General features: G+C 45.6%; 2 protein-coding genes across 11 annotated transcripts in view; both read right to left on the reverse strand.

The window, feature by feature from the left end:
- LOC147635339 (uncharacterized) overlaps positions 1-25,207 on the reverse strand; it is a 90,784-nt gene that overhangs the window by 21,542 nt on the left and 44,035 nt on the right. For all 10 annotated transcript variants that reach the window (XR_015266636.1, XR_015266631.1, XR_015266633.1 and 7 more), the window contains exon 5: positions 14,949-15,066. Coding sequence is in view for 4 of the 10 variants with exons in the window: in XM_086802576.1 (XP_086658702.1) it covers positions 14,949-15,066 (118 nt within the window). In the remaining 6 variants the exon portion in view is untranslated. The remainder of the gene's footprint in view (positions 1-14,948; positions 15,067-25,207) is intronic.
- Positions 22,032-23,264, reverse strand: LOC147635340 (uncharacterized). The gene has a single exon (XM_086802575.1). It carries the CDS (start codon positions 23,262-23,264, stop codon positions 22,032-22,034), a length of 1,233 nt encoding a protein of 410 aa, XP_086658701.1.

The following is a 25,207-nucleotide window of genomic DNA, read 5'->3' on the forward strand; positions in this document are numbered from 1 at the left end:
TATATTATGCATTGCATGGATTATCTGGCTAGCAAGCCCTTGGAACTTTGTACACAAATAAAATACTCCAATAATATACTTCAGTATTGAGGGGGAGGTCGGCCCGTTCGCCGCCCCAATGGTGGTGTACTGTGCAGTGCTTCTCTTTTGCAGATTGTCTTGAGCAATGATGTATCTTTCAGTGATTATGTGTATTGTGGCTAGTTCATTTTAGTGTTGACGAGCGTATTGTTCACGAGACGGTGTCCAAGGACGTTCACACCTAGTCGGTGTAGTTTCAGAGGATGGTGACAAATTGGAGATCCTGCAGTGGAGACCCATCACCCTCCTTGGGACCGCCTACAAGATTTTGGCCAAGGCCATTAGCATGAGACTTCAGCCTTTCCTCCGCCACAACTTCGGCCAGGATGCGATAACAAGACCTCATTGTGCTTCTTCTAGACTTTGAGAAAGCTTATGATAGAGTTGACAGGAGCTTTCTAGAGGGCACGATGGACCGGATGGGGTTCCCAGAGGAGTGGATCCACGGTGTTTCGGGCCTCTACTCAGCCTCTCAGAGTCAAGTTCTCATTCAGGAAGCCCGAGGTGACTGATTTCCCCTTTCTCCCCGGTCTGGCAAGCAGGGTTGTCCACTGGCACCTTACCTCTTCCTATTTGTCCCAAGGCCATGAGCAGTTTTTTCTCAGCTCAGGAGATGGGGCTCCGAGGATTACGTCTCCCCATCCGTACTCACGAGGAGCTGCTTGACTCATAGTTTGCAGTTGACACAGCAACATACTTACCCAAAGCTGTGGGAAATCTCCAGAGATTCCCAGAGGCGATTGAGATCTTTTGTCCATAGTTGTTTCTCGTACCGGTACGAATGGGTTCGTATGGTACGGTTCGTACGGTACGAGTTTTTTTTTCCCCCCAAAATTTTTTTCCCTTGAAAAAAAAATTCCAAATGCTAAAAAAAATATAGAAACCCTACTTTACGAAGATCCCAAATGCTCACAATACTTCGCAACTTTCGTGTCCACTCAGTATTCCATATGGGGTTGTTGAGAGACCTAAAAAATCTGGCGAGGTAGACTGGTAGTGTACACTTGATTGGTAGGATGAGAGAATCTTGCTACATCACTTGGGGATCCCTGGTATAGGTAGGCTAGACAATTAGATTCTCAAGTTATGCACGAGGGAGAAGATTTGGACATGGCCATTTTGATCTAGAGAGGAGTCCCTAAACTTATCACCCTATATGCACTCCTCGTATTTGTGCAAGGACGATCCCTTAGTCATAAACGCTACACTGGGAGACCTTTGGTATTGCATTACCCATCCAGCTTCTTTTTTGGAGACAATCGGGAGATCCAACCGGGAGAGACACATATCCATGTTCTGGTTCCTCAAGCACTGTAGACTCCTCCCCTCCCAACCTTCCCTCACATTCAAGCTTGAAGCTCCATAGGTTGTAAGTGTAAAAAATAAAAACCGTATTTTATCGTATGGTGGTATCCGAAAATTTCATATCCACCAAAAATTCCCGTACGGTATCGTATTTTCGTACCGTGACAACCATGCTTTTGTCGCACATCACGAGCATAGATCAACTAGCACAAGTCATGTGGTTTTTGGGTAGGCTCTACAACCACCCCGACTTGGCCTCCAGTTGAGGCTTTCCATGAGGGGCACTCCAGTCCGCTATCTGGGATGTCAAGGTGGGCATTCGATATCTCCCCCGAAGCAACAGCTCGCCCATCTCCTTCTGAGCATTTGGAAGAAGCTTTTGTACTGGAGTTCTACGAGGTTGTCCTTAGCTGGCCGAGTGGTGGTGGTGAACCAAGTCCTTGCCACCATGTGGTACATCACTTCTTGTTGGGCCTTCTCCCAAGCATGCATTGGTCAAGTAGAGCGGCAGTGATGGGAGGCCTACTTGGTGGCCTAGAGAGTGATGATTCAACCACGACACAAAGGAGGCCTGGGCATCATTGACCCCGCCATTCAGAGCCGCGCCTTGCTGGGCACTTGATTCTTAGAGGACTTCTTCCGGGTGCTGAGCCTTCGAAGGACTTCCTCTGGCCCAAATTTCAGCCCATACTCCAAGCCTAGAGGAGCCCTGGGCGCACAGCACCAAATGGATCTTCACAGAGATGTGGGCCCGCAGCTTAAGCCTAGCTGTTGAGGACAAATTTTCAGCCAACCTACTCTGAGCTTGGGATCACCTCATGCCAACCCTTCAACAGTCAACTCCGATAGCCTCGGAGGAGTGTCTTCAACAGTCCCTAATTTGAAACCCCGTGATCCGTTTACCCAGTCCCAGTGGCCACATGTTGGGGGCCTGACCTCATGTATCATGGGGGGCGTTGAGCATAGGACCTACCAGGTCCCTTGGAGATTGGCTTGTATTCAAACAGATACCCTTCGAGGCTCAGGAGAGAGGCTTGGTTGGGATTCAGGGTAGAGACAGACTCAGTCTCGACATCGACTCTGCTATTCCCCAGGAGTGGCTGACCCCTATCCCAGACCCGACCCCCCGCAATGGCTAGGCATGATATTCTCTTGGTAGTCCATGGAGTGGATGATGAGAGCTAGGCTTTGCTCACTTATTTTGTTGGACCCATGGCAAATTAGAGAGATCAGAGCCCCCTCTGGATGACTTCAGTGGCTGCACCTTACAGAGGGTCAGGGTGATCAGATTTACACCACATGAGTGGCACATTGACTCCCACCAGCCAAGGTGGCGAGGAAGAGACTCTGGCGGTTATGGATTTAGGAGAGTCGGCCCCTCACGCGCCTCCAGTGGGACCCGCGGGAGTGGACTTGGCGTGATCCTGCTGACCGGGAGGAGACACTAGGTACCACGTGGTTGGCCATTGGCAGTCTACCAAAGCTGCTTGTTCGAGGTGCGGCCACCCTCAGGGATTGCCCAAAGGCTCAGAAGGTTTGGAAACGATTTCTCCGCATTTTCACGATGGACAAGACCTCGACCCACATCATTTCATGGGGCAATGTCGCTTGGGCCACTGAGGCTGAGCTAGTCAAGGCCTACGAGGAGGAAGTTGGAGGGCGAACCCTTCACGTCTCTTGCCGAAATGTGGATCTCTCACCTTCGCATGTCGGCAGTATCAGTCCTAGCCTCATCCACTTATCATTGGACTCCGGGCTCGTGCTAGAGATGGGAGAACTGTCGCAGCATTGCAGCTTGGCACATCTGGCGAGCTAGATGCAACGAAGCCATCGAAGGCACCCACACTCCGCCTGCAGAGTCCATCAAGAGCATTTGGGTTGATATCATTCATACCCTTCGAGGCCAGGGGGGGAAGTTGCAGGGTGGCTCTAACCGCATGCAGAAGCGGTAGGAAGCCTTCTTGAATATCTGGCGGCTTGGCCCTTTCCTCACAGATAGAGGTGGTGAGCCCACTTGGCACTATAGACCACCTATGTGGATATTCCCTCCCCCTCCCCTTGCATGAGATAGCCTTCTCCTCATAGAGCAACCAGCTAGAGGAGAAGAGCATCTTTTTCCACCCCTTGAATTCTTGATCCTCACCCCGCTCATGGAGGCGTGTTTGTATCTAGCCCCTTGTGGTTGTATTTATCCCTTCGTGGCTAGTTTCTGTTAGCTAATAGAAGATCTTTTTCCCAAAAAGAAAAAAGCTTGCTATGTGATCCGATAGAAGGTGAAACCGGCCTTCAGAAATCCGATGGGTGGTGAAACAAACACTCGCACACAAAACACTTCATCACCCATGGAAACCTGGAAAACGAAACAAATAGGGGGAGCTAGAGTGCTCCTGCAAATAGTACAAGGACACCGATTGGCCCCAAAACGCAGTGGCGCCCCTTGCGGTATTTCTTTACTTGATTAAATATGAGTACAAAGTACAACTTGTCGAATCCTCTACCAATAGGATCCCTTATAGCGTTTCACCCAGGACTTCCAAATAAAAACCTCGTTATCACAGCAAAGCATTCCATAGAGAAGGCACACCTGTACGACACCTCCCTGCTTGAAAAGTTCTTCTCCATCGATGTCATGGATCCCACAACCCTTTCCCAGACAGCAGTAGGACTGTACCAAACCACATGTCCTCCCTATAGTCACAGCTTGCATGTAACCTCGAGAAAACTAGAACCTGTTCACATGAATCCAAAGACATGCTTGCCACATGAAACCAAAGACCTGTATCTGATAAACCATAGACCTGTATCCATAAACCATAGGCCTGTTTCCTCGTTACCAAAGTCCTATTTCTTCTCCAAAGACCAATTGTTGGAATTAGGGTTGCAGGAAAGCACACAAAGCTTGGAGAAGAAGAAGCAAGAATACACACAATACACAATGTATTAGATTGTGTCAATGTACAAAAGATAAGTAAGCCCTAGAAGGATGGGCGTATATACAAGCTGGGTGAAAAAATCTCCTAAAGAGGGAAAAAGTGCCCCGACGGTCCTAAGTGTGTTCACACACATCACTGCCTATATATATATGGCAACAAATCCCCCTGGGAGTGATGGTGTGAACGAGAGCTGGCACTCATGTATAGGAGAGTGCCATGCCCGAAGTAGATCAGTCCACAAAGGGGAGCAAGCCCAAAGCTTTGCGGAAAGCTTCGAACTTCTCACGAGGAAGCGCCTTTGTGAAAAGATCGGCGAGGTTATCCTGTGTTGGCACATAGGCCAAGCTGATCTCTCCTGCTGAGAGTCTCTCCCTGACATAGTGATAATGCACCTCAATGTGCTTTGTGCGAGCATGAAAAACTGGGTTTCTCGCAACTGCCAATGCACTCTGACTGTCAGTGAAGATAGAGGTGGTGGCAGACTCCTGTCCAACACCCAAGTCAGCCATAAGCCGTCTGAGCCACACACACTCAACCGTAGCTGTGAAAGCTGCCCTGTACTCAGCTTCACAACTAGAAGTGGCCACAGTAGGTTGCTTCTTGCTCAACCAAGATATGCATGAGCTACCGAGCATGAAACAAAAACCACTTGTGGACACTCTTGTGTCATAGCAACCAGCCCAATCTGAGTCCGAAAAAGCATGTAAATCTGGCGGCAACGATCCCCCCTTGGATAAAACAACCCAAGATGTATGGTGCCACTCAAGTAGCGAAAGATGCGTTTAACTGCCTTCCAATGCTGAGACCCTGGGCTATGCATAAACCTGCTCACCTGTGAGACTGCAAACTGAATGTCCGGCCTCGTAATGCATACATAAATGAGGCAACCAATAGCTGTCTGATAGAGTGTGACATCAAAGTGATCTCCAGCATCATGAAGACTCAACTTCAAACCTGTCTCCATTGGAGTAGCGATAGGCTTGCAGTCTTCAAGGCCAAATCTCCGCAACAATGTCTCAATATACTTTGTCTGACACAAAGCAATACCTCCATCACACTGCTTAAATTGTATCCCCAAATAATGATGCAAATGCCCCAAATCTGACATCTCAAAAGAGGCATTCAAATCAGCCTTAAAATCAGCAATATAACTTTCATTTGGTCCTGTGAGCAGCATGTCATCGACATAGGAGCAATGATTAGATGTACATCATCCACACATTTAACATATAAAGTGCTTTCTGTTGGACTATTCTGAAAACCATGTGCAGTCAAATATGCATGTATCTTTTCATACCAAGCTCGTGGAGCTTGCTTTAAACCATATAAAGCCTTTTTCAACCTGCACACTGTTTTCTTGCCCTTTTTGAACAAAACCACAAGGCTGCGATACATACACCTCCTCATGCAAATCTCCATTCAAGAACGCAGTCTTTATGTCCAACTGATGTACATTCCAACCATTATGAGCTGCCAATGCACAAATGCTACGAATGGTAGTCATACGACAAGTGGGAGCAAAGGTCTCATCAAAATCAATGCCCTTTTCTTGAGCATAACCCTTTGCAACAAGTCTAGCCTTATAGCGATCAACACTGCCATCTGGCTTTCGTTTCAACTTAAAAACCCACTTACATCCAATGGCCTTTTTACCAATAGACAAATCACATAAAGACCATGTACCATTCTTCATTATAGCATCATATTCACTTTGCATTGCAGCCAACCAATTTTCTGATTTTTGTGCCTCATCAAATGAAAGAGGTTCTTCCTCTTCACACATACTAGACACAGCCAAAGCATAACAATCTGATGCATAAGAGGCATGCTGAAAACCTGAACAAGTACGACTAGACATAGGTGCATCAATTTTACTATCACGCAAGGTTTGCACCAGCCATTTAGGCATACCTCTAGCCTGCTCATTTTCAGCCCTATCCTCAGAAATTACATCCTGTAAATTTGCATCAGAAATGGGTTGATCTATGATGTCGTTTGATATCTGCATAGGCTGAATATTTGCCTCATTAGGACTTACATTTGAATTCCCACCTGTAAACAGAGGCAACAATGTATCAAATACATCCCGTGAGCTCACACCTGTCTCTTTGGTACATGATAACAAAGGCTGCACAGCATCTTCCACAAAAACAACATCTCGGCTAATCAAGATACGCTTTGACTGCGGATGATACAATCTGTAACCCTTGCTCTCAGCACTGTAACCAACAAAAATGCATTTGACAGCCTTATCATCCAATTTTCTGCGTTGTTGCACAGGCACTAAAGCATAGGCCAAGCAACCAAAGACACGCAAGTGACCAATAGAAGGCTTCCTGCCATGCCAAGCTTCGTATGGAGTAATAGACTGCAAGGCCTTAGTGGGACACCTATTGAGTACATATGCAGCACACATGACAGCCTCAAGCCAAAACGTATGTGGCAAAGCTTGGCTCTTGACCATACATCGTGCCATCTCCATAAGTGACCTGTTTTTCCTCTCAGCAACACCATTTTGCTGAGGGGTATACGACACTGTACATTGGTGTTTTATCCCACGACTAGCCAGAAATGCATCAAACTCTTTAGACAAGTACTCCCCCCCTCGATCAAAACGGAGGGTGTCCACAGTACAATTGGATACATTTTCAACCATAAGAAAAAACTGTTTGAAGCACAAAAACACTTCGGACTTTGCCTTCAGTGGATATACCCATGCATGCCTTGAGTAATCATCAATGAAAGTCACGAAGTACAAGTGTTTACCAAATGACGGAGTTTGCATAGGCCCCCATACATCACTATGTACAAGTTGCAATTTGCGAGTGGCCCGCACAGAACCATCCTTTGGAAACGCAGAACGCTGCATTTTGCCCAAAATACAGCCTTCACAAACATGTTTCAATGGTGCCTCAAGAGGGGGCAATGAAGCAACCATATCAAATTTCTGCAAACGCAGCAAACTAGCAAAGTTCAGATGACCAAAACGAGCATGCCATAGTTTTGCATCTGAAACTGTCTTTTCGTTAGAAACTGCATTTGCTGAATCTTCCACACACTTGTCATAAGAATTGAGCCTATACAGCCCACGAAACAAGTGCCAGATGCAATAATCATATCACCAGAAGTCAAATCATGAACAGTACATCTGTCATCCACAAATTTGACTACAAATCTAAGTCTAGAAGCGCAGAGACAGACAATAGATTCTTCTTTATCCCTAGCACATACAAAGCATCTGAAAGTGTGAAAGCGCTGCCATTTGCAGCAGTAAGCATAATTTTACCAACGCCCTTCACTGGGTAAGAAGCATTATTGGCACATGTGACAGTATTCCCATTAGAGACAGCCTCAAGACAAGTGAACATATCACGATGTGAGGTAATGTGCTTTGTAGCACCACTATCAAAATACCATACATTAGAGTCAACAGAAACTGCCAAACATGCATCATGTACAAATGGGTCATACTGGCAATACACGCTAAACGCCCATTCTGTATCCTGCACAACATTTGCAGAATCTGCATTTGTAGAAGCATCCGCTATTGTGGCTGCATTTGACTCTTTCTTCTTTGCCTCTTTAGCCTTTAGCTTAGGGCAATTCTTAATGACATGATCATTTGCCTTACAATAGTTACACTTGGTCTTTTTCTTGCCTTTATCAAGAGCCTTCTCAGACTTATTGTTGCTACCTGTGAAAGGAGAAGAAGTTACAGACCTACTAATAGGAGAAGAAACAGTGGAAGGGACTGCCTTACCACTTCTTCTCTGCTGCTGGGCAGCAATAAATGCTTGATCAACTGCACGCTGCCTGGTCCTGTTTTGCCTGGACTGCGCTTCTTACAAGAGCTTGTTGACTAAAGTACAGCATCAGGTCTGTCCTCAGTAAGAAGTCTCCACGTGGAAGCAAAAGTCTGATATGTCTCAGGTAAAGCATCAAGAACAGTTTGCACAAGAGAATGATCAGGAATAATCTCACCTGCAGAAATCAACTGTTCTTTAAGATCTTTAATCTCAGCAAGAAAAACATTCATGTCATCATCTTCCTGCATAATCTTCAATTCTAGCTCTTTACGCAGGTAAGAGATTTTTGCCTCGTTACGACCTGCATACAAACCAGCTAGAATATCCCAAGCCTGTTTTGCTGTTTTAGCTGAACGAATATGTGGGGTGATGTTACGTTTGACAGAAAGTGCAATCAAGGCATGAGCCTGCGCATCTTTACCATCCCAACGAGCTTGTTCAGCAGTGGGTAAAACAGCAGCAACAGTAGAGCTGCTAGAACCTGCAACATCCTCAACAGATCCTACATCCACAGAACCTGGACGTACATCCATATCCTGCACAATGTTCCACACTCCTTTTGCAACCAAAACATGCTGCATCATGTATGCCCAAAGTGGGTAGTTGCCGTCTCCATCCAGTTTGTCTTCAGCAGACAACATGCGAAATACATCATTGCTGTTATCAGCCATGGCCACTGACTGAAACTGATGCAAAAGCTACCTATAATGAAGCAAAGACTGAACAGAAAACAACTCGTGCTATGTAGCACGGTCCACAATAGAATACGTATGCTTGTTTTGCAGAAAACTGCACTGTCGAAATTTCTACAGAAAATGACGAAAACACCTGTGTAGAACTTGCAATGCAAAAACGGAGCCTGAAACGACCTCAGATGCGATTTCTGAGAACGCAATGCCTATGGGCTTATTTGCAGAGTATAGGGACCTACAAGCGATCGTGAAAGCTCACCTCAATCGGAGAACGTGAGTCGGAGGGTGCTGGCGGCGTAGCCCTGGGAGCCGATGCCTGCTCTGATACCAATTGTTGGAATTAGGGTTGCAGGAAAGCACACAAAGCTTGGAGAAGAAGAAGCAAGAATACACACAACACACAATGTATTAGATTGTGTCAATGTACAAAAGATAAGTAAGCCCTAGAAGGATGGGCGTATATACAAGCCGGGGGAAAAAACCTCCTAAAGAGGAAAAAAGTGCCCCGGCGGTCCTAAGTGTGTTCACACATATCACTGCCTATATATATATAGCAACACCAATGACCTGTTTCCATGACAGATAAATCCACATATGCACCATCCAATCACGGTGCCAAAAACCTAGAGAGAGAAAGATAGAGGACGTGTCAAGCAATCCCTGAATTCACATAGGTGCACGTCGAAGAGCAACACACATCTCTTCCAAGAACATCATCCTGTGCATATGTAGCTTGATCCTCTGCATCCTAATCTCGTAAACAAAACCTGCTTGCCAAGAGAGAAATGAAATGAAATGAAATGTTATATTAACGTCTTCAAAAGGCCATAATGACCTATGAGACCAAAAAGTTACATCATGGTGGATCTGATACAATGTCGGGATAAAAAACCAGAAAATGAAAAATAAAGATGATACTACTGGCACCTACAAAATGAAACTAGAACTGGAAGGTAAACAGAAACCCTTATAGGGTGTGAATATAGAGGGGGGGGGGGGGACGTACGCTATGGAGGTGAGTGGAGTATAGTGAGGGGATACAATATCATGTGGGACGGGGGGGTACACTATGGAGGTGTCTCCATCTCATAATATGTGCCGCATCGGACGCTGGCGGATCTCCTCAATATCCTCTGTGGTCAGCACCCTGACTGGGTGTCCCGCATGTCTCGCAAGAATAATCCGAATCCGCCGCTGCAACCTCCGTCTATGCTGTTACAGTCTCAGGGTTGCTCGCACGCCTTACACCCATGAATATCCCACAGGACCCACGACTGATGGTACAACATGAGTATATGAAAGCAGTCAATGCATCCAAACTATACATCCACTAAGTACTTCCCACATATGTCTCATGGCTATCCCGCAGGAATCACACCCAATGATGAACATAATAAAGTACTTGATGTATCATACCAACATACATGCATCTCATCCTGACACATCCAGAGTATTACCCATGTATTCCCAAGGGTACCAGGATCCAATGGCACCAGAGTAAAATAATAACTCGGAAAGTGTATAAATACATGCACAAATAGAGTTCGATCCATATATCAATGAACCAAACCAACTCTAGGATTACTCGCAAGACTTATGCCCTTCATAGAGTCTCGAAGTGTTAGCTCAGGTTGCTGCAGCCTTTGAGCTCAACCAAACCATGCCATTCCAAAGGCAAAAACCATCTCTGTTACCCATAGATGTAGACAGAGTTATCCATAGTTGCAGTTATAGTTCATGGTGCGGCCAACTGTGAACCATACCCAACTTTACCATCTCATGTGACTAGTACACAATATCATAGAAGTCCCATAGGAAAATGTTCTGTCAACCTCCAGTACCTTCGGGTGAATACAAAGATGTCACCAAGCGACTCCATAACAACTGAGCATGTCTTGTAACAAGGGAGCAGAGGTGCTACCCCCCTCTTGAGCATCAGGCAATGCTCCATACCCCAGCTCTGCTGAACCTGAATGAGCCATAACAAGAGTCGGCTCCAACTCAAAGGCATCAAGATAAAGCTGCAATACCTGAGGTGAATCAGCTAAGTCACCCTCCTCCATCCACTTCGCATCCATCGGTGAACAGTTCTTGAACTTCACAAGATAGCGACAGGAAACTTTACCTTGTACCTTTCTTTCCTTATGTGCCAGTATCTACTCGGGAATAAGAACCTCATCAAGTTCCTCCACTTCCGGTTGAGCCTCATCTAATACATCCACATGCACCCAAAACCTGCTTGCACTCCACCTAAGTGGTAAGCACAAGTTCCCAATGAAGCATAGTACATCACCACTGCTAAAAGAAGCTGCCTTCTGAAACCATGAAGCCTCCATGAAGATACCACCAGTGACAAAATTTCGAAAGCCATAGCCTTCAACTTGATCAAATATGAGTACAAAGTACAACTCGTCGAATCCTCTACCAATAGGATCCCTTATAGCTTTTCACCCAGGACTTCCAAATAAAAACCTCGTTATCACAACAAAGCATTCCATAGAGAAGGCACACCTGTACGACACCTCCCTGCTTGAAAAGGTCTCCTCCATCGCTATCATGGATCCCACAACCCTTTCCCAAACATTAAAAGGGACTCTACCAAACCACACGTCCTTCCTATAGTCACAGCTTGCATGTAACCTCGAGAAAACTAGAACCTGTTCACATGAATCCAAAGACATGCTTTCCACATGAAACCAAAGACCTATATCTGATAAACCATAGACCTGTATCCATAAACCATAGGCCTATTTCCTCGTTACCAAAGTCCTGTTTCTTCTCGAAAGACCAATGTCCTGTTTCCATGACAGATAAATCCACATATGCACCATCCAATCATGGTGCCAAAAACCTAGAGAGAGAAAGATAGAGGACGTGTCAAGCAATCCCTGAATACACATAGGTCCAGGTCGAAGAGCAACACACATCTCTTCCAAGAACATCATCCTGTGCATATGTAGCTTGATCCTCTGCATCCTAATCTCGTAAACAAAACCTGCTTTTGCGAGAAGAGAGAGAGAGAGAGCCCTTGGCTGTTAGCCCCTCGGCGCCTCCTTCCAAGAGAGATAAAGTCAAGCGTGCTGTTCAGCCCTTGCGCCTCTGTGGCCGCCTGCAGTCCTCCTGGCTGCCTGGCTGCCTGACTGGCCGTAGAGAGTCTCCCGCCTTGCGCCCGTTGCTGGCTGAAGCCCATACGTGCCCATACATGCAACCACCTTGCATAGAGAGCCTCCACCTGATACCTGCATGACTGCCCTGACTGGCTGTAGCCCACCTGGCGCTCGTAGTGGACTGTAGCCCGCCTGTCTGTAGCCCAAATGCGCAGCAACACCCTGTAGCCCATGTGCGCAGCACCCTGTAGTCCATGCGCAGCAGTTGGTAGCCCGTGTGTGCAGCAGCCGCCTGACCCATGTGTGTGCAACAGCCGCCTGGCCTCCCTGTGTGCAGCAGCCTGCAGCCCATGCGCAGCAGCAGCACCCTGGTCACCCTTGTGCGCAGAAACCTGAAGCCTATGTGCGCAGCAGCCCTGACTGAAGCCCATGCGCAGCAGCCCTGCCTGAAGCCCATGCGCACAGCAGCCCTGCTCTTCCACACGTGCAGCCTCCACACGACAACCTGCTCAAAGGATGCGCCCGTCACACTGTAGTCCATGCGCCACCCTTCACCTTATAAACAATAAAATCCCTTTTGTCCCCTTTCACACTTGGGCTGGCCACAATATATGGGTTTCCTTTTCATATCCAACTTGATACCGTTCATACTGTCCATCCCGTGCCCGTGCCCACCTGCTTGTTGTCTAGAGGGAAAAACACTGTGTCGTAACAAAAGGCAGAGCTCTCATGAGCGCCCTGGACGACCAAACGTATGTCATGCCTAGTGAACACTTCCAACCACTGCACGGGGGGAGGGTCCAGGGTTGGGGCCGGCCATTCCCGGGGGATAGAAGAGACGGGAGAATGCCTAGCAAGAGGTGTTGTACCACATGGTGATGAGAGGAACCCGGTTCGCCACCACAACGTAGCCCGCAAAGGAAAGCCTAGCTGAACTCTAGTGTAGCAACTTCCTCCGAATGCTCAGGAGAAGAGGGGCTAGCTAGCCGAAGCGGGTGGCCTCTTAAAAAGTGAAGATGTTGTCCGGAATACTCCGATCTTGGACGAAACCCATCTATGTGCCATGAATCAAATTGGAGAGGAAAGGCTGCCATCACCGGCTAATGACTTTGGCTAGGATTTTGTACGCAATCCCTAGGAGGGTCATGGGCCTCCATTGTCAAACCTCCAATCTATCACCACCCTCCTTGGGAATTGAGTGAATCAATCCCTTTGATAGCCTCCCCGGCATGAAGCCCGTGGACATGATCTCATTGTAGGCAGCTTTGAAGCTGCCTTCCATAAGATCTCAATGTCAAAGAAATAAGGAAACTGGAAAGCCATCTTCTCCCAAGCATTTGCACCTAGAGAGTGCCGTTGGAGCCTCCGCAAGCTCCTTTGAAGTAAAAAGTGTCGATAGGAAAGTCCGAAGAGCAAGGGGGGCCACCTCTCTCGTGTGACCCGCTCATGCGCATCCAGCAGACCATAGGGGGGCACCCGTGAGAAGAGAACAAAAAAAAAAACTATGGAAATGGCTCGCACCTGGGGTGGGGGGGGGGGGTTCAAATTATGGATCCATCATGGCCTCGCAACTTGCGGATACCATCCCTCTGCCTATGGGGGCCTGAAACCTAAAAGAAATCTCCGGTGACCTTGTTGCCCACCTATCATGTACCTAATGCTAATCCTCGAGATTTGTGGCCTGATTCGCTACGGTTAGGGAAGCCTTGGGATTAGGGAAAGCAAGTTGATACAAGCGGCTAAGGCTCATGGTTAATAATACCAACTAATCCCGAAGATTAGCATTAGGTACACATAACACCGCCTAGGTCCAAAAGGAGACTTAGCATGGTATCTGTACTCCACCCTCCACTCCTCGATGGAAACTAAGCTCCATACGGGCTGCAGCTAACTGGGCCTCAATCCATGGCCTGGCCGGGGTACTTTCCTGAAGCCGCTGCAAAGAGGCTAGGCTCCAACAGATGCTCCTCTCTTGCTCTCGGAAGCCAGCCAGTTTGCTCTGTGGCCTCCTATAATAAATTGTTGATCTCTCCAAGGCCTACGTCCAAAGCTCTTGTGGGCTGAACCAATGTGAAAATCCACTCTCTCAAATCTCCTCTATCCTGCTGCAAATCTCGGAATCCTGAATGAGGTTTTGTCTAGGAACCGGGTGGTCAAATGTTTGTCTTACCTCCATGGGTCCTCCAGGGAACAAATGACGGGTGCACCATCACAGAAAGTAGTATCTACCAGAATACCAATCATGCCACCTTGTCCACAAGCCCACTCCTTGTACTCCTCATGTCAAATCACGAGAAGCACAGACTCCCGCGGCTGCGCCCAGACTCTGGTAGATGCCAAGGCACCTGTCCCCTCAAAGCCATAATCAACTCCTCCCAATCTGAGTACTCCATGCCTAAAACTTTAACCATGCCACCTCTGAGTCTATCCTCATCTTGTAATCCCTAAATCCCTTCGAGCTTGTGCTGAATACCTTGTTGGCCATCATCTCTCTCTCTCCGCCCACTAGCTGTGTGTGGGAATGCCACATCAGCAAGAAATCAAAATTGGGTAGAAGAAAGCAGAAGAGGAGAGAGGGGGGTATGCAAGGGAAATGGAAGGAGGGACGGAGGGAGGGAAGGGATTCGGGAAGGGAGTGGAAGCAAAGGCAGCAAGACACAAGAGATATTGAAATTTGGCATAAACATGACCTGCAATGGGAGAAGGGGAATGAGAGAAGTGAAACGGTCAAACACCGGAAATACGCTGCTTCACAAATAGGAAATGGCTGAAACACATTTACGGCCTAGGACCTCGAAACAGATGTTTCATCCTTTAAAACCCACATTTCGGGTGTCAACTGAAACCTTTTTCCTTTCTTGCCAAGACACGAGACTTCGGCCAAAAGTCTAGACTACTTTACTTCTCTTGGCAAACAATAAGTTAGCACTTTCTGTGTTTACTTGCACCTCATAGTAACAACATAGATTTTTGCACATACTCTTGCAATACGCAGGACATAACATCAAGTTGAGATCTACATACTTTGCCTTCCTTAATAACATCTTGCAGAGCTTGTAGCTGTTCAGAAAAAGGGGTGCTTTCTCTCCATTTTGAAACATCATACATGTACTCTCCAAAGAGTGGAACATATCGATCTGGCCTGCCAAAAAAATCAGTTTAAAAAAGGTTTAAGTTTAACTAGAAGTACTGCTCTTTGACATCCACCATATCTCTAGACAAAGCACGGAAACGCAACTGCGTAGAGAGAGAGAGAGAGAGAGAGAGAGAGAGAGAGAGAGAGAGAGAGAATTAAATGAAGATCTTACAAAAGATAACATAGGTCTATGTTTAATAGATCAAAAGCATCTCGATGACATGAAAGGAACAAAAATAAGAAACTAAAACCAAACTAATTAATCTGTGTCTAGAAAGAAACACCAGTCTCCATGGCACATCTTGATGCCTCCAATGGGAACCAAAGGGAAAAGCAAAGAACGGCACCCCTCCATACAGGAAATGGCAATTTCCCACGTGAACGGCCCGGAATGCTTTCCCAAGTCCAGACATTTCCCATTATATGAGTCAGTGATGGGCCAACTCGAAGCACCCAGAGGCCTCTCAGGCGAGGTCAATAGCACTATCGGGGTCAAAACAGGGCTGTACACTCTCTCTGACACTATCTAAACTGTACGTTAACAAGATCTCCGATTTTACTGATAGATACGAAGGCACAGGCTCATGATTAAAATAGACGATGGTACCTATTTTCTTATATACTCACCACAAAGTCCTCAATTTGGATTCAGTCACGGTATTATAGAGACATTTGGATGCTTAATAGCCTTTTGCTCATGGTGAATCTTGGTAACAACCCAGTCTCACATTGTAAGACCCGTCACCCCAGGTTCAACCCTTGTTCCATTTTCCACTAATGTCTGGAAACTCAAAGGCCTTGTTGCATCCATTGACCAATGGCATGTCTTCACAACATCAATAGGCTTCATTTGCACCATTCAACACCATTGCATACGCCCATAGTGTCCAAGTTTGCCAAATACATTGCTTCATGACATTGCCTTATGCACAGCATTCCAATGCAATATGCAAAGATTCCCGCATCATAAGCCTCACTGTTCAAGGCCAACGCATCCACTTACATCCCAAAAGCAATTGACAACATAAAAAACATCATCGCTGTGTATATACATACATATTCCAATCATGTCACAGGCTCACCACGGCCCTATACATCCTTCCTTGAACAAGTTAGCAAGCCTCTATGGCTCAAGATTCACAAAACAATTTGCAATATGAAAATAGCAATTGAAAAAAATGAAAGCTTGAATTGAGATTATGAAAAAAAGATGGATTCAATATCACTCACATGTCCAATAGCTTTCGCAAATCCATGTTTAATATGGCCCGTTTCTGCCCCCTAAAGAACTCTCAACCATTCACTTAGGGTAGGAAAACCGGCTACAGCCGTCATGGGGATACTTACCTTTCTTTCTAGCTCAAGATCCCCATAGCCTTCAAGCTCCATCAGTGGTTGCTAGCTCCACTCTCCCAAGCATCACATCTCGTTGTCAGGCACACATACTAAGAACAACAAGCTAATCTTCTGAACTCTCTCTCTCACACACATGCACAAGAGCAAAGAGCAAGAAGTATACAAGAGCTCAATTAGCACAAAGGCGGATTGTGTTTTTGCATTATGAGAAAATGACTTATAAATAACTCCCTTGGATGCCCAAAACTTAAAAAACTAACTAGGTAGCATGGACATGGCCATCTTTTCTCATAAAGATTACAATGTTGATAATACCGTTTCATGACACTTACTGCTAACTTTCTTAGTGCTGGAGGGCACTTTGTTAATCACAAAATGGGGTTAACATCCTCCCCTACCTAATGCAAGTTCTGTCCTTGGAATCCAATTAAGGCCTTACCTGAAATACGGGTGTACATATCTACCATGTCTTCAAATGTAGTGTGCATGTAGTAAAATAGGCAACGAAGACGATGATAGCAGTACATCATGACATCTTCTTTTGGTCCTGTCTTCATGTCGAAGCATAAAATTTATGGATCGTAATTCTCCAATCCTTTCTTTCTCTAATCGAGAAGTACCACAATCAGCTTCATGAATCTGCAATTGGATCAGGAATTCTTCTCCAAGTTTTGATCTCATAATAAAAGATGTTGCCTCTGTGAGCTTACTGAATTAAATGTTAGGGGCTTGAAGATTAGAAAATTGTAAATATATGTGAATCTATACTCTTCTCTTTTGCTAGCGGCCCTAGAGTGAACCTTCTTTTCATCGGCATGTAGGTTGGGTCCACTCCCAGTTGCACAGGCGCATATCTGTATATATATATACCTAGATGAATCCAAGAACCTAGCTATACTCTGGTATGGTCAAAAATTATTCATCAGTCTGGTTGCACTCCAAAATCCTCCAGCTTTGGGTTATCATCATCAATCTCTATTTTGTAATATGCTCCCCTTGTCTACAGTAGGTTTTGGCATTGCCATCTTCTGTAGCTGTAGACAATCATGTATGTGACCACCTCTATCTCCAGTAGATCTTGCAGTTGGGGGATGGCTATCTTTGTGCTTTTTGCTACATTTTCCCAAAACGTTCTCTCCCTCGCTATTGGCATCACCTCCTCCCACCTTGCCATTAGTGCTCAGAGTAGGTTAACGTACATACTATCGTCTTTGGTGATTTGCGGCATATGCCTCTAGGTAAATCCTTGTCATGGGGTTGCGGCTAACAACCACTTTCACCCCACTCAATTGGATGAACTAAAGGATACCCAATTGGGCCAATAATAGCTAGGTTATTACTATATAAGCTCTTAGCCAATCTAGACCTCTTTTTGCTAGTGCCCTTATCCCATGCGTGAACCCTGGAAGTCTCCACGCTCGAGCTAAGCCTTAACCCAAATCTTGGTTAACCCTAACCCTTATCCTGGGTTATCACGCCCCTAGCCCTAATCCTAGATTGATCAAGACATAACTATACATACATACATATATATTATATATGTATATATTACATACATACATACATACATACATACATACATACATATATATATAAATATATATATATACACACACACACTTTTTTTTTTTTTTTGTAAAGTTTAATGTCATTAATTACAAGTGGGAAACCTCAAAACGAGGAAAACCCACCAAAAAGATCACACTTTTTATTTACAAGTGGGAAACCTGTAAGCGAGGAAAACCCAGAAAAAGAAGAGTAACTATAGGCTCCACCACCTAGAAGCAATCAAAGTAAATCCTATAAGCATCAAGAGTGATGTCCCCAGCATCATAAGCAAAATGAAGCGCGTGACCAAGCGAGAACTTGAAGTAATGGAAGGGAACAATGTCATTGGCTTGGAACATGAGGTTGTTCCGAACATGCCATATGGTCCAAAAGACCCAGAATCGGACCCAGCTGAAAAATACTGCAAACTGAGACTGTGATGCTTGTAACACCCCAAAAAGCCAAAAGCATCTGTGAAAAATGCCCGAAGGGAAACGAAGGCGAAGAGCAGTCGAGACCTGGCGAATGAACGATCTGGAGCATACGCAACCCCATAGTAAATGTGGGACAGTCTCCTCAGTAGCTTTACATCGGACACAACGTGAAGGCGCAATATGACGTGCATGTAACAAGCTACCAACAGGAAGAGGACCAACCAAACAGCGCCACAAGAACAGGCGTTCTTTAAGAGGCAGATGACTTTTCCAAATGCGAAACAATGTACGTTTCCACCACATTGAAGATTTGGAGAGAGACCATAGCTGATTACCATGTCTGACTATCCATGCATCCGATTGCAAGAGGGCATAAACTGTCCCAGCTGAAATACATTCCATAGCAGTGGTTCCAAGATTCCAATCAGATAGACGGGAATCCACATTCAAGCGAGGTAAAGGAGAAATATCAGCAATCATCCGCTGAATTTCTGTCCAAAGATGAGAATAATGGGATCCCAATTGAAAACGATCCGCCGCAACAGAGAAGGAAAGAACCTGACCAGTGTCATCCACCACCTGATGTATCTGACAAATTCCTTTTTGAGATAGAAAATATGCCTGACGAGGTGAACGGTCAACCAAAGTGGAAGAAAATACACGACTCCAATGCAAACTCTCTAGCCGCAGGGAATTGCCCATCAAAGATCGGGAACCATGCCATGTCATATGTGAAGTAACTTCCTTCCAATCAATAATGAGAGAAGAAGTGAAAGGACATCCCGGAATGTGTCCTTCAAGTTTTCCACATATAAGATCCCAGTATGTGGGTTGCCAATGACCATAGAATGGCGTGACAATATGCCGACACAAATGGGACACCATGAGAGTCCAGGGTTGCTGCTGATCCAACAAAACCGGCAAAAGCATAGCTTTCCTAGCCAAAACATGACGTCTCAAATCCAAAATATTCAGGCCTCCAAGGCGCTTAGGAGAGCATAACTTGTCCATGGATAACAATCTGAGGCCCTTTCCACGAGATGAAGTGCGCCAGAAATGCGCCAATATACTTGACATAAGGGACTTCAAGCGGGATTGAGACCAATATAGCAAAGGTAGATAAAACTGCACATAAGCTACAAGAATGCATTGCACAATTCTAAGACGCGCATGAAGCGGCCAAGTGGACAACTTCCAATAATGTAACTTGGAGTGCAAGCGCTCGGCTACCCAATCCAATTTCCGTGTAGCCAATACAGTCCAACCCAGCAGATAACCCAAATGACGAACTATAATGTTCGGAGGAACAAGTTCGCCTGGCCAAAGCAGCTTATGCCAATCATACTCAGTCAGAGCCAATAGTTTGGATTTACGAAAATTCACTTTGAGGCCTGCTGCCAATCCAAACAAATGAAGAGTGTGCATAATTTGTTCCACATCATCTTGGTGATTGCGAGGCATAAAGAGAGAATCATCTTCATAAGCTTGCGCAATAAAATGTTTCCCAGAGGGTAATTTCAAGCCCTGCAATCTTCCAGACGAAGTCAAAGATTCCAAATACATAAGCAGGGGATGAGTAGCAATCGCATAAAGCAAAGCACTGAGAGGACAACCTTGCCTTACTGAACGTCCCAAATGCCAAGGATCTGTGAGAAAACCATCCAACAAACCGGCAGAGGTACTGTCAGCATACAAGAAATAAACCACAGAGGATAGCTTAGGCCCAAATCCCAGCCGAAGCATGGTATCTGCAATGTAATCCCAAAGAACAGTGTCAAATGCCTTTTCAATGTCAACCTGCATGACCAATACATCTTGTCGAGTGTATTTCGCATACTCCATGCCAATGATGACATTTGCTAGATTATCAGTAATTTGCCTTCGTGGAATGAAGCCATACTGAGATGGATGCAAACCATCATGCAAAAACCCTTTAAGTCTATTGACAAGCATTTTAGCCAGCAATTTATAAACCACAGGCATGAGCGTAATCGGCCTCCATTGCGAGAACTCTTCACAAAGTGCTTGCTTTGGAATCAACTTGAGCAAGCCTTCTTTCCAAGATGAAGGCAAAACCTGTTGCTCCCATGCCCTGTTTATCATTAACAATAGTGGCTGATCCAGGTAGTGCCAGAACGACAAGAAAAATTCTACAGTAAGGCCATCCCAACCGGGAGATTTCCAACGGCCCAAATCACACAAACTGGCATACAATTCTGTCTCCGTGAAGGCGGCTTCCAAAAGTTGAGCCTGGTGCGCCGATAAAATCGGTGCAACTTGAGATAAAAACAAGCGACGAGCCTCTCGACCTTCCTGCGTGAGAGAAGAGGCCTCAAAAATCTTGCCATAATGAGATTCCATGGCCCGTGCAAGCCCCACACGAGAGGTAGTCCAATCACCAGTCGGGAGTTTAATCCTCTTAATAGTTTGAGACTGCCTAGAAAGATGTAAATGACGAAAGAATTGTTTAGAAGTGCATCCTTTATCCGCTATAGCTTTTTGGCGAGCTCTAGTCTGCCACTTTGCCAATTTTCTCTCATCATTACGATGCAACAAAGCACGAGCAGAAAGCAACTCTGTCATCTGGATTTCAGTAAGAGATGAAGTGTTAGCCAGATGCATCAAACTTTGACAAGTGCCTTTGGCCTGTTGAACTTGCTCTCTGAAATGCGATAAATAGTGTCTGCCATAATCCTGGATCACACATTGAACCCGCATAACAAAACGAAACCATGCTGTGTCCATATCAACATGCATTTGAGAGATCAATGGCGAAATAATATCCACAATCAGATTGCGAAAAACCTCATGCTTAAGATAAGCATTATTGACATGCAGAAGTCTCTTTCTAGTTAATGAATCATTGGCAGAACATGGACCGAATTGTATTTTCAAGCATATCGGAGCATGATCCGAGAGACACAAGGAGTAATCAATCCACATATCACATACAAAATCATCATACTGTTGCATCTGAAAGAGATACCATCGGTCCAGACGAGCACGATACATTGATCGAGCGTTATGCTGAAATGTGAATCCTGGATCATTGGCTTGCAACAGAGGCCACAAATCCAAGGCATTACATGTGTGCTGAAAGAGATCCCAAGCTTGTCGTTCCACATGAAGCATGTGAGAATGTCCAGTAGTATTATCCACATGATTTGGAGCATTATTAAAATCGCCACAAAGAAATGCATTAGAACGCCAACAATAAGAGGAGATGGCATGCCACAAACGAGCCCTGTCAGTAGAGGCTGTGTATGCATACACACCACCAAACTCAAAAACTTCCCCATTGATAATACATTGAACGATCATCCATCTGCCAGCTGGATCATTGAATACCAACATGGGAAATAATTCATGGCGAACAAGCATCAGCACTCCAGAGTATCCAACGGATCCTGCATAAGCTATCCAATATCCCGCAAAATAGGAAGTTTGCCCGGCAAAATTATGCTGATTATGCTCTTGAAGAACAACAATATCTGCTTTGCAAGTATGTACATAGTGCCAGATTAGCCTCCATTTATCCTGATTGCATAATCCGCGCACATTATATGAAATGCAATGTATAGAACTATGCATCTTAAATGGTATATACAGTGGGCGAGAAAACCAACAGAAAGCTTAAGAACTCGTGCCCATGGGCACATCCGCATCTGTCGCAGAAACATCAGCTGCCAAATCAAAACTCGAATGTGGAGGAAACAAGTGATGGCCTTCCGACGTTGAAGCGGTGCCCCCTGTAACTACTTCCTTATAGGATCGAACAACTTTATCCCAGGCCTGAGCCAAGGAAGAGTTATCATTACAAGGCAGTTTTTGCTGAGCAACATTCTTCAAGGGGGGCACATAATTGCGAGAAGATAGTAGAGTACGTGCTTTGACAGTTTTCTTGGGTACTATCCACGCCTGAATAGCAGGAAGCTTCTCTTTGCCCTTGTCTTTGATGTTCGGGGAAGCAGGAACACTTGGCATTTGAGACTGCTTCCCTTTACCTTTATTTAGTCCAGTTGTTGATATGGATGCAGAAGCACCTTTAGATTGTGCCTCAGGGGAAGGTTTCGCTGGAGGAGGAGTCTGAGGGGTAGGGACAGCCGAAGGAGGGGGTTGTAGATTTGGTTCAGAACATTCAGATTGCATATGACCAAATTTGCCACAGCGAAAACAGGAATTGGCAAATTTCCCCCATTTAAGCTTGAATGGTCGCTTTCTGACCACTGTGTCCCCAGAATCAACGGTAATGCCCATAGGAGCAGGAAGATCAGTGTCCCATAGAATACAAAAACGATTTGTATTAGCATCCAACTTGGGGGGGCAAATCACTTTGCCCAATTGAGCAGCCAACAAAGGAAGAAAATGACGCCAAGTACGAGGAAAATCCACCACTTCAACCCAAACCGGGCACTTATGTCGAATAAGGCTCTGATAATCTTTAGTAAGAGCCCAGGGAAGAACATGAGTCATTTGCGTATTGAAGAAGAGGGGAGACATTTCCAACAAAGCATCTCTAGCTTCCATGTCTGCTAACAAGACCTCATAGAATCCTCTTGCTCCAAAATAAACACCCCGGACTGCTTGACGCTTAAGCAAGAAATCAACCCATTGTCCCACATCCTGTGCACTAGGCATCTTGCCCGGGAAAAAGAGAATCACTGCATTCAATGCATACTGCGCAACCGGATCCATGAGCTCCTGCACCGGAATACGCACTTCTGTGACTGGAGCAGGTCCTTCCCAAGCACATCTTGCTTCTTCGAAATCCTCATGCAGGCATTCCTTAATCAAAGACATGGCATCCAAATTCGAGGTGTTCATTGCTTTCCGACGCTTATAAATGGCCAGCTCAGGCGATTCCATTATGCACACCTTAAATTTTCTATAATCCCCAGAACTGCACACACACACACACACAGAGCAGGGACGAAGAGGCAGAGGGCAACTGAAGATGACAACACACACATACACAGAAGATCTGAGGCTGGGCAAAACCAGAAGAGGCGACTAATTAACCTTCTATCAGAGGCAAGGCAGGGGAGGCCAGCCGGCAGCAAGAGCATTCAACGGCAACAGGTTTAGGCGATGGCCAACAGGCGGGTAAAGATCAGAAACAAGTAAGTCGCAGGCGATCAGAGTCGAGCAGCGACGCCACACGCGTGTGTACACACACACCACACACACACACACACACACACAGGTGAGAGCTGCAGCCAGAGGAAAAGCGTAAGGAGAATCTACTCTCTCTCAGACACGTGCGCAGGCAAGCAGGTCCCGGCGAGCAAGTCCACAGGCGAGCAGGTCCTGGCGAGCAGGTCACACAGGCGAGCAGGTCCACAGGCGAGCAGGTCCCGGCGAACAGGTTACACAGGCGAGCAGGTCCTTTTTTCAACACGTCTCACACACACACACCGTCTCTCTCACACACACACACACACACACACACAATTATACACACACACACACACACATATATATGTATGTATGTGTATATGTATATGTATATATATATATACACACACATATATATGTATGTATGTGTATATGTATGTATATGTATGTATGTATGTAAGTATTTACATACATATATATGTATGTATGTATATGTATGTATGTATGTATATGTGTGTATGTATATATATATACACACACATATATATGTGTATGTGTATGTGTATGTATGCATGTACATATATATGTATGTATGTATGTAAGTATTTACATACATAGGGTATGTTTACGTGGGGTGCCGCTGCTTGGTCGACTTCGTCAGGGCATGCTATGGGCTATGAGATGGAGCAGGGCAGTCAGGCCATCAGATTCATTAGGGGCCAGCCTCGCCTGGTTCCGGCACCGGATTTCTCGTCCGCCAGCTGGACACAGGAGAGGGATTTACGATGGGAGCTCCTCAGCAGCCTCACCATCTGGTTCACCTAGAGGGCCCGGTGCTTTACGGCCTTTGAGGGGAGATTGAAGCCACCAGCAGAGACTGTACGTGGGATTTGGCAGGAGTTGATCCACACCCTGCGAGGACAGTATGACCGCATCCGCGGGGAGACTCGGATGAGGCGATCTTGTGGCGCCAGGCCTTTCACACCACTTGGCGCTGTGGCCCCTTCTACACCTTACACACGGGATCCCCCCGTTGGCACTACAGGCCACCTGTTTGGCTTTTCCCCCCCCCTATTGTATGATTTAGCCTCTCAGTCCTTTGTACTGATGCTTGTATTTTGCAGCACCTAGGGAGAGTCTCCCGGGCTGCCTGCTGTATTCACTGCTCTGTTTTCTCTTATGAGCAGGAGAGATCTTTTGTAGCCCTACGGGCGTTTTTTATATAACTAATGAAAGGATCTTTTCGCGGAAAAAAAAAAAGTATTTACATACATACATACATGTATATATATGTGTATATATGTACATATATATATATATATGTGTGTGTGTGTGTGTGTGTGTATGTGTGTGTGTTTTTGCCACTAATAATGTGGAGAAAAGTGGACATTGATCGTTTTATGTCTTCAGCCATGAGCATTTTTTGGAAAACCAAACATGCTAAGAGGGGCCTTAACCTTCTCTCGCTCAAGAAGCTATGTAGTCCCAAACAGCATGGAGGCTTGAATATCCTTAATATACACTTTCATGCATTGGCACGAAAGTCCACCTTGCTGTTGGAATTTGTATCTCAGAGGCAGCCTTGGGCGATTATGTTGGCAGATATGTGTGTTGAGATGTCCACTAAATCGTTTGGCAACTGGACCATCACGCATTGGGATGCTGTGTTTGGCCATTTTGAAGGCAAGATTGCT

This window comes from Cibotium barometz, chromosome 9 (genome assembly GCF_041138505.1).
Source record: "Cibotium barometz isolate CiBa-2024 chromosome 9, ASM4113850v1, whole genome shotgun sequence".
Lineage (NCBI taxonomy): Eukaryota > Viridiplantae > Streptophyta > Polypodiopsida > Cyatheales > Cibotiaceae > Cibotium > Cibotium barometz.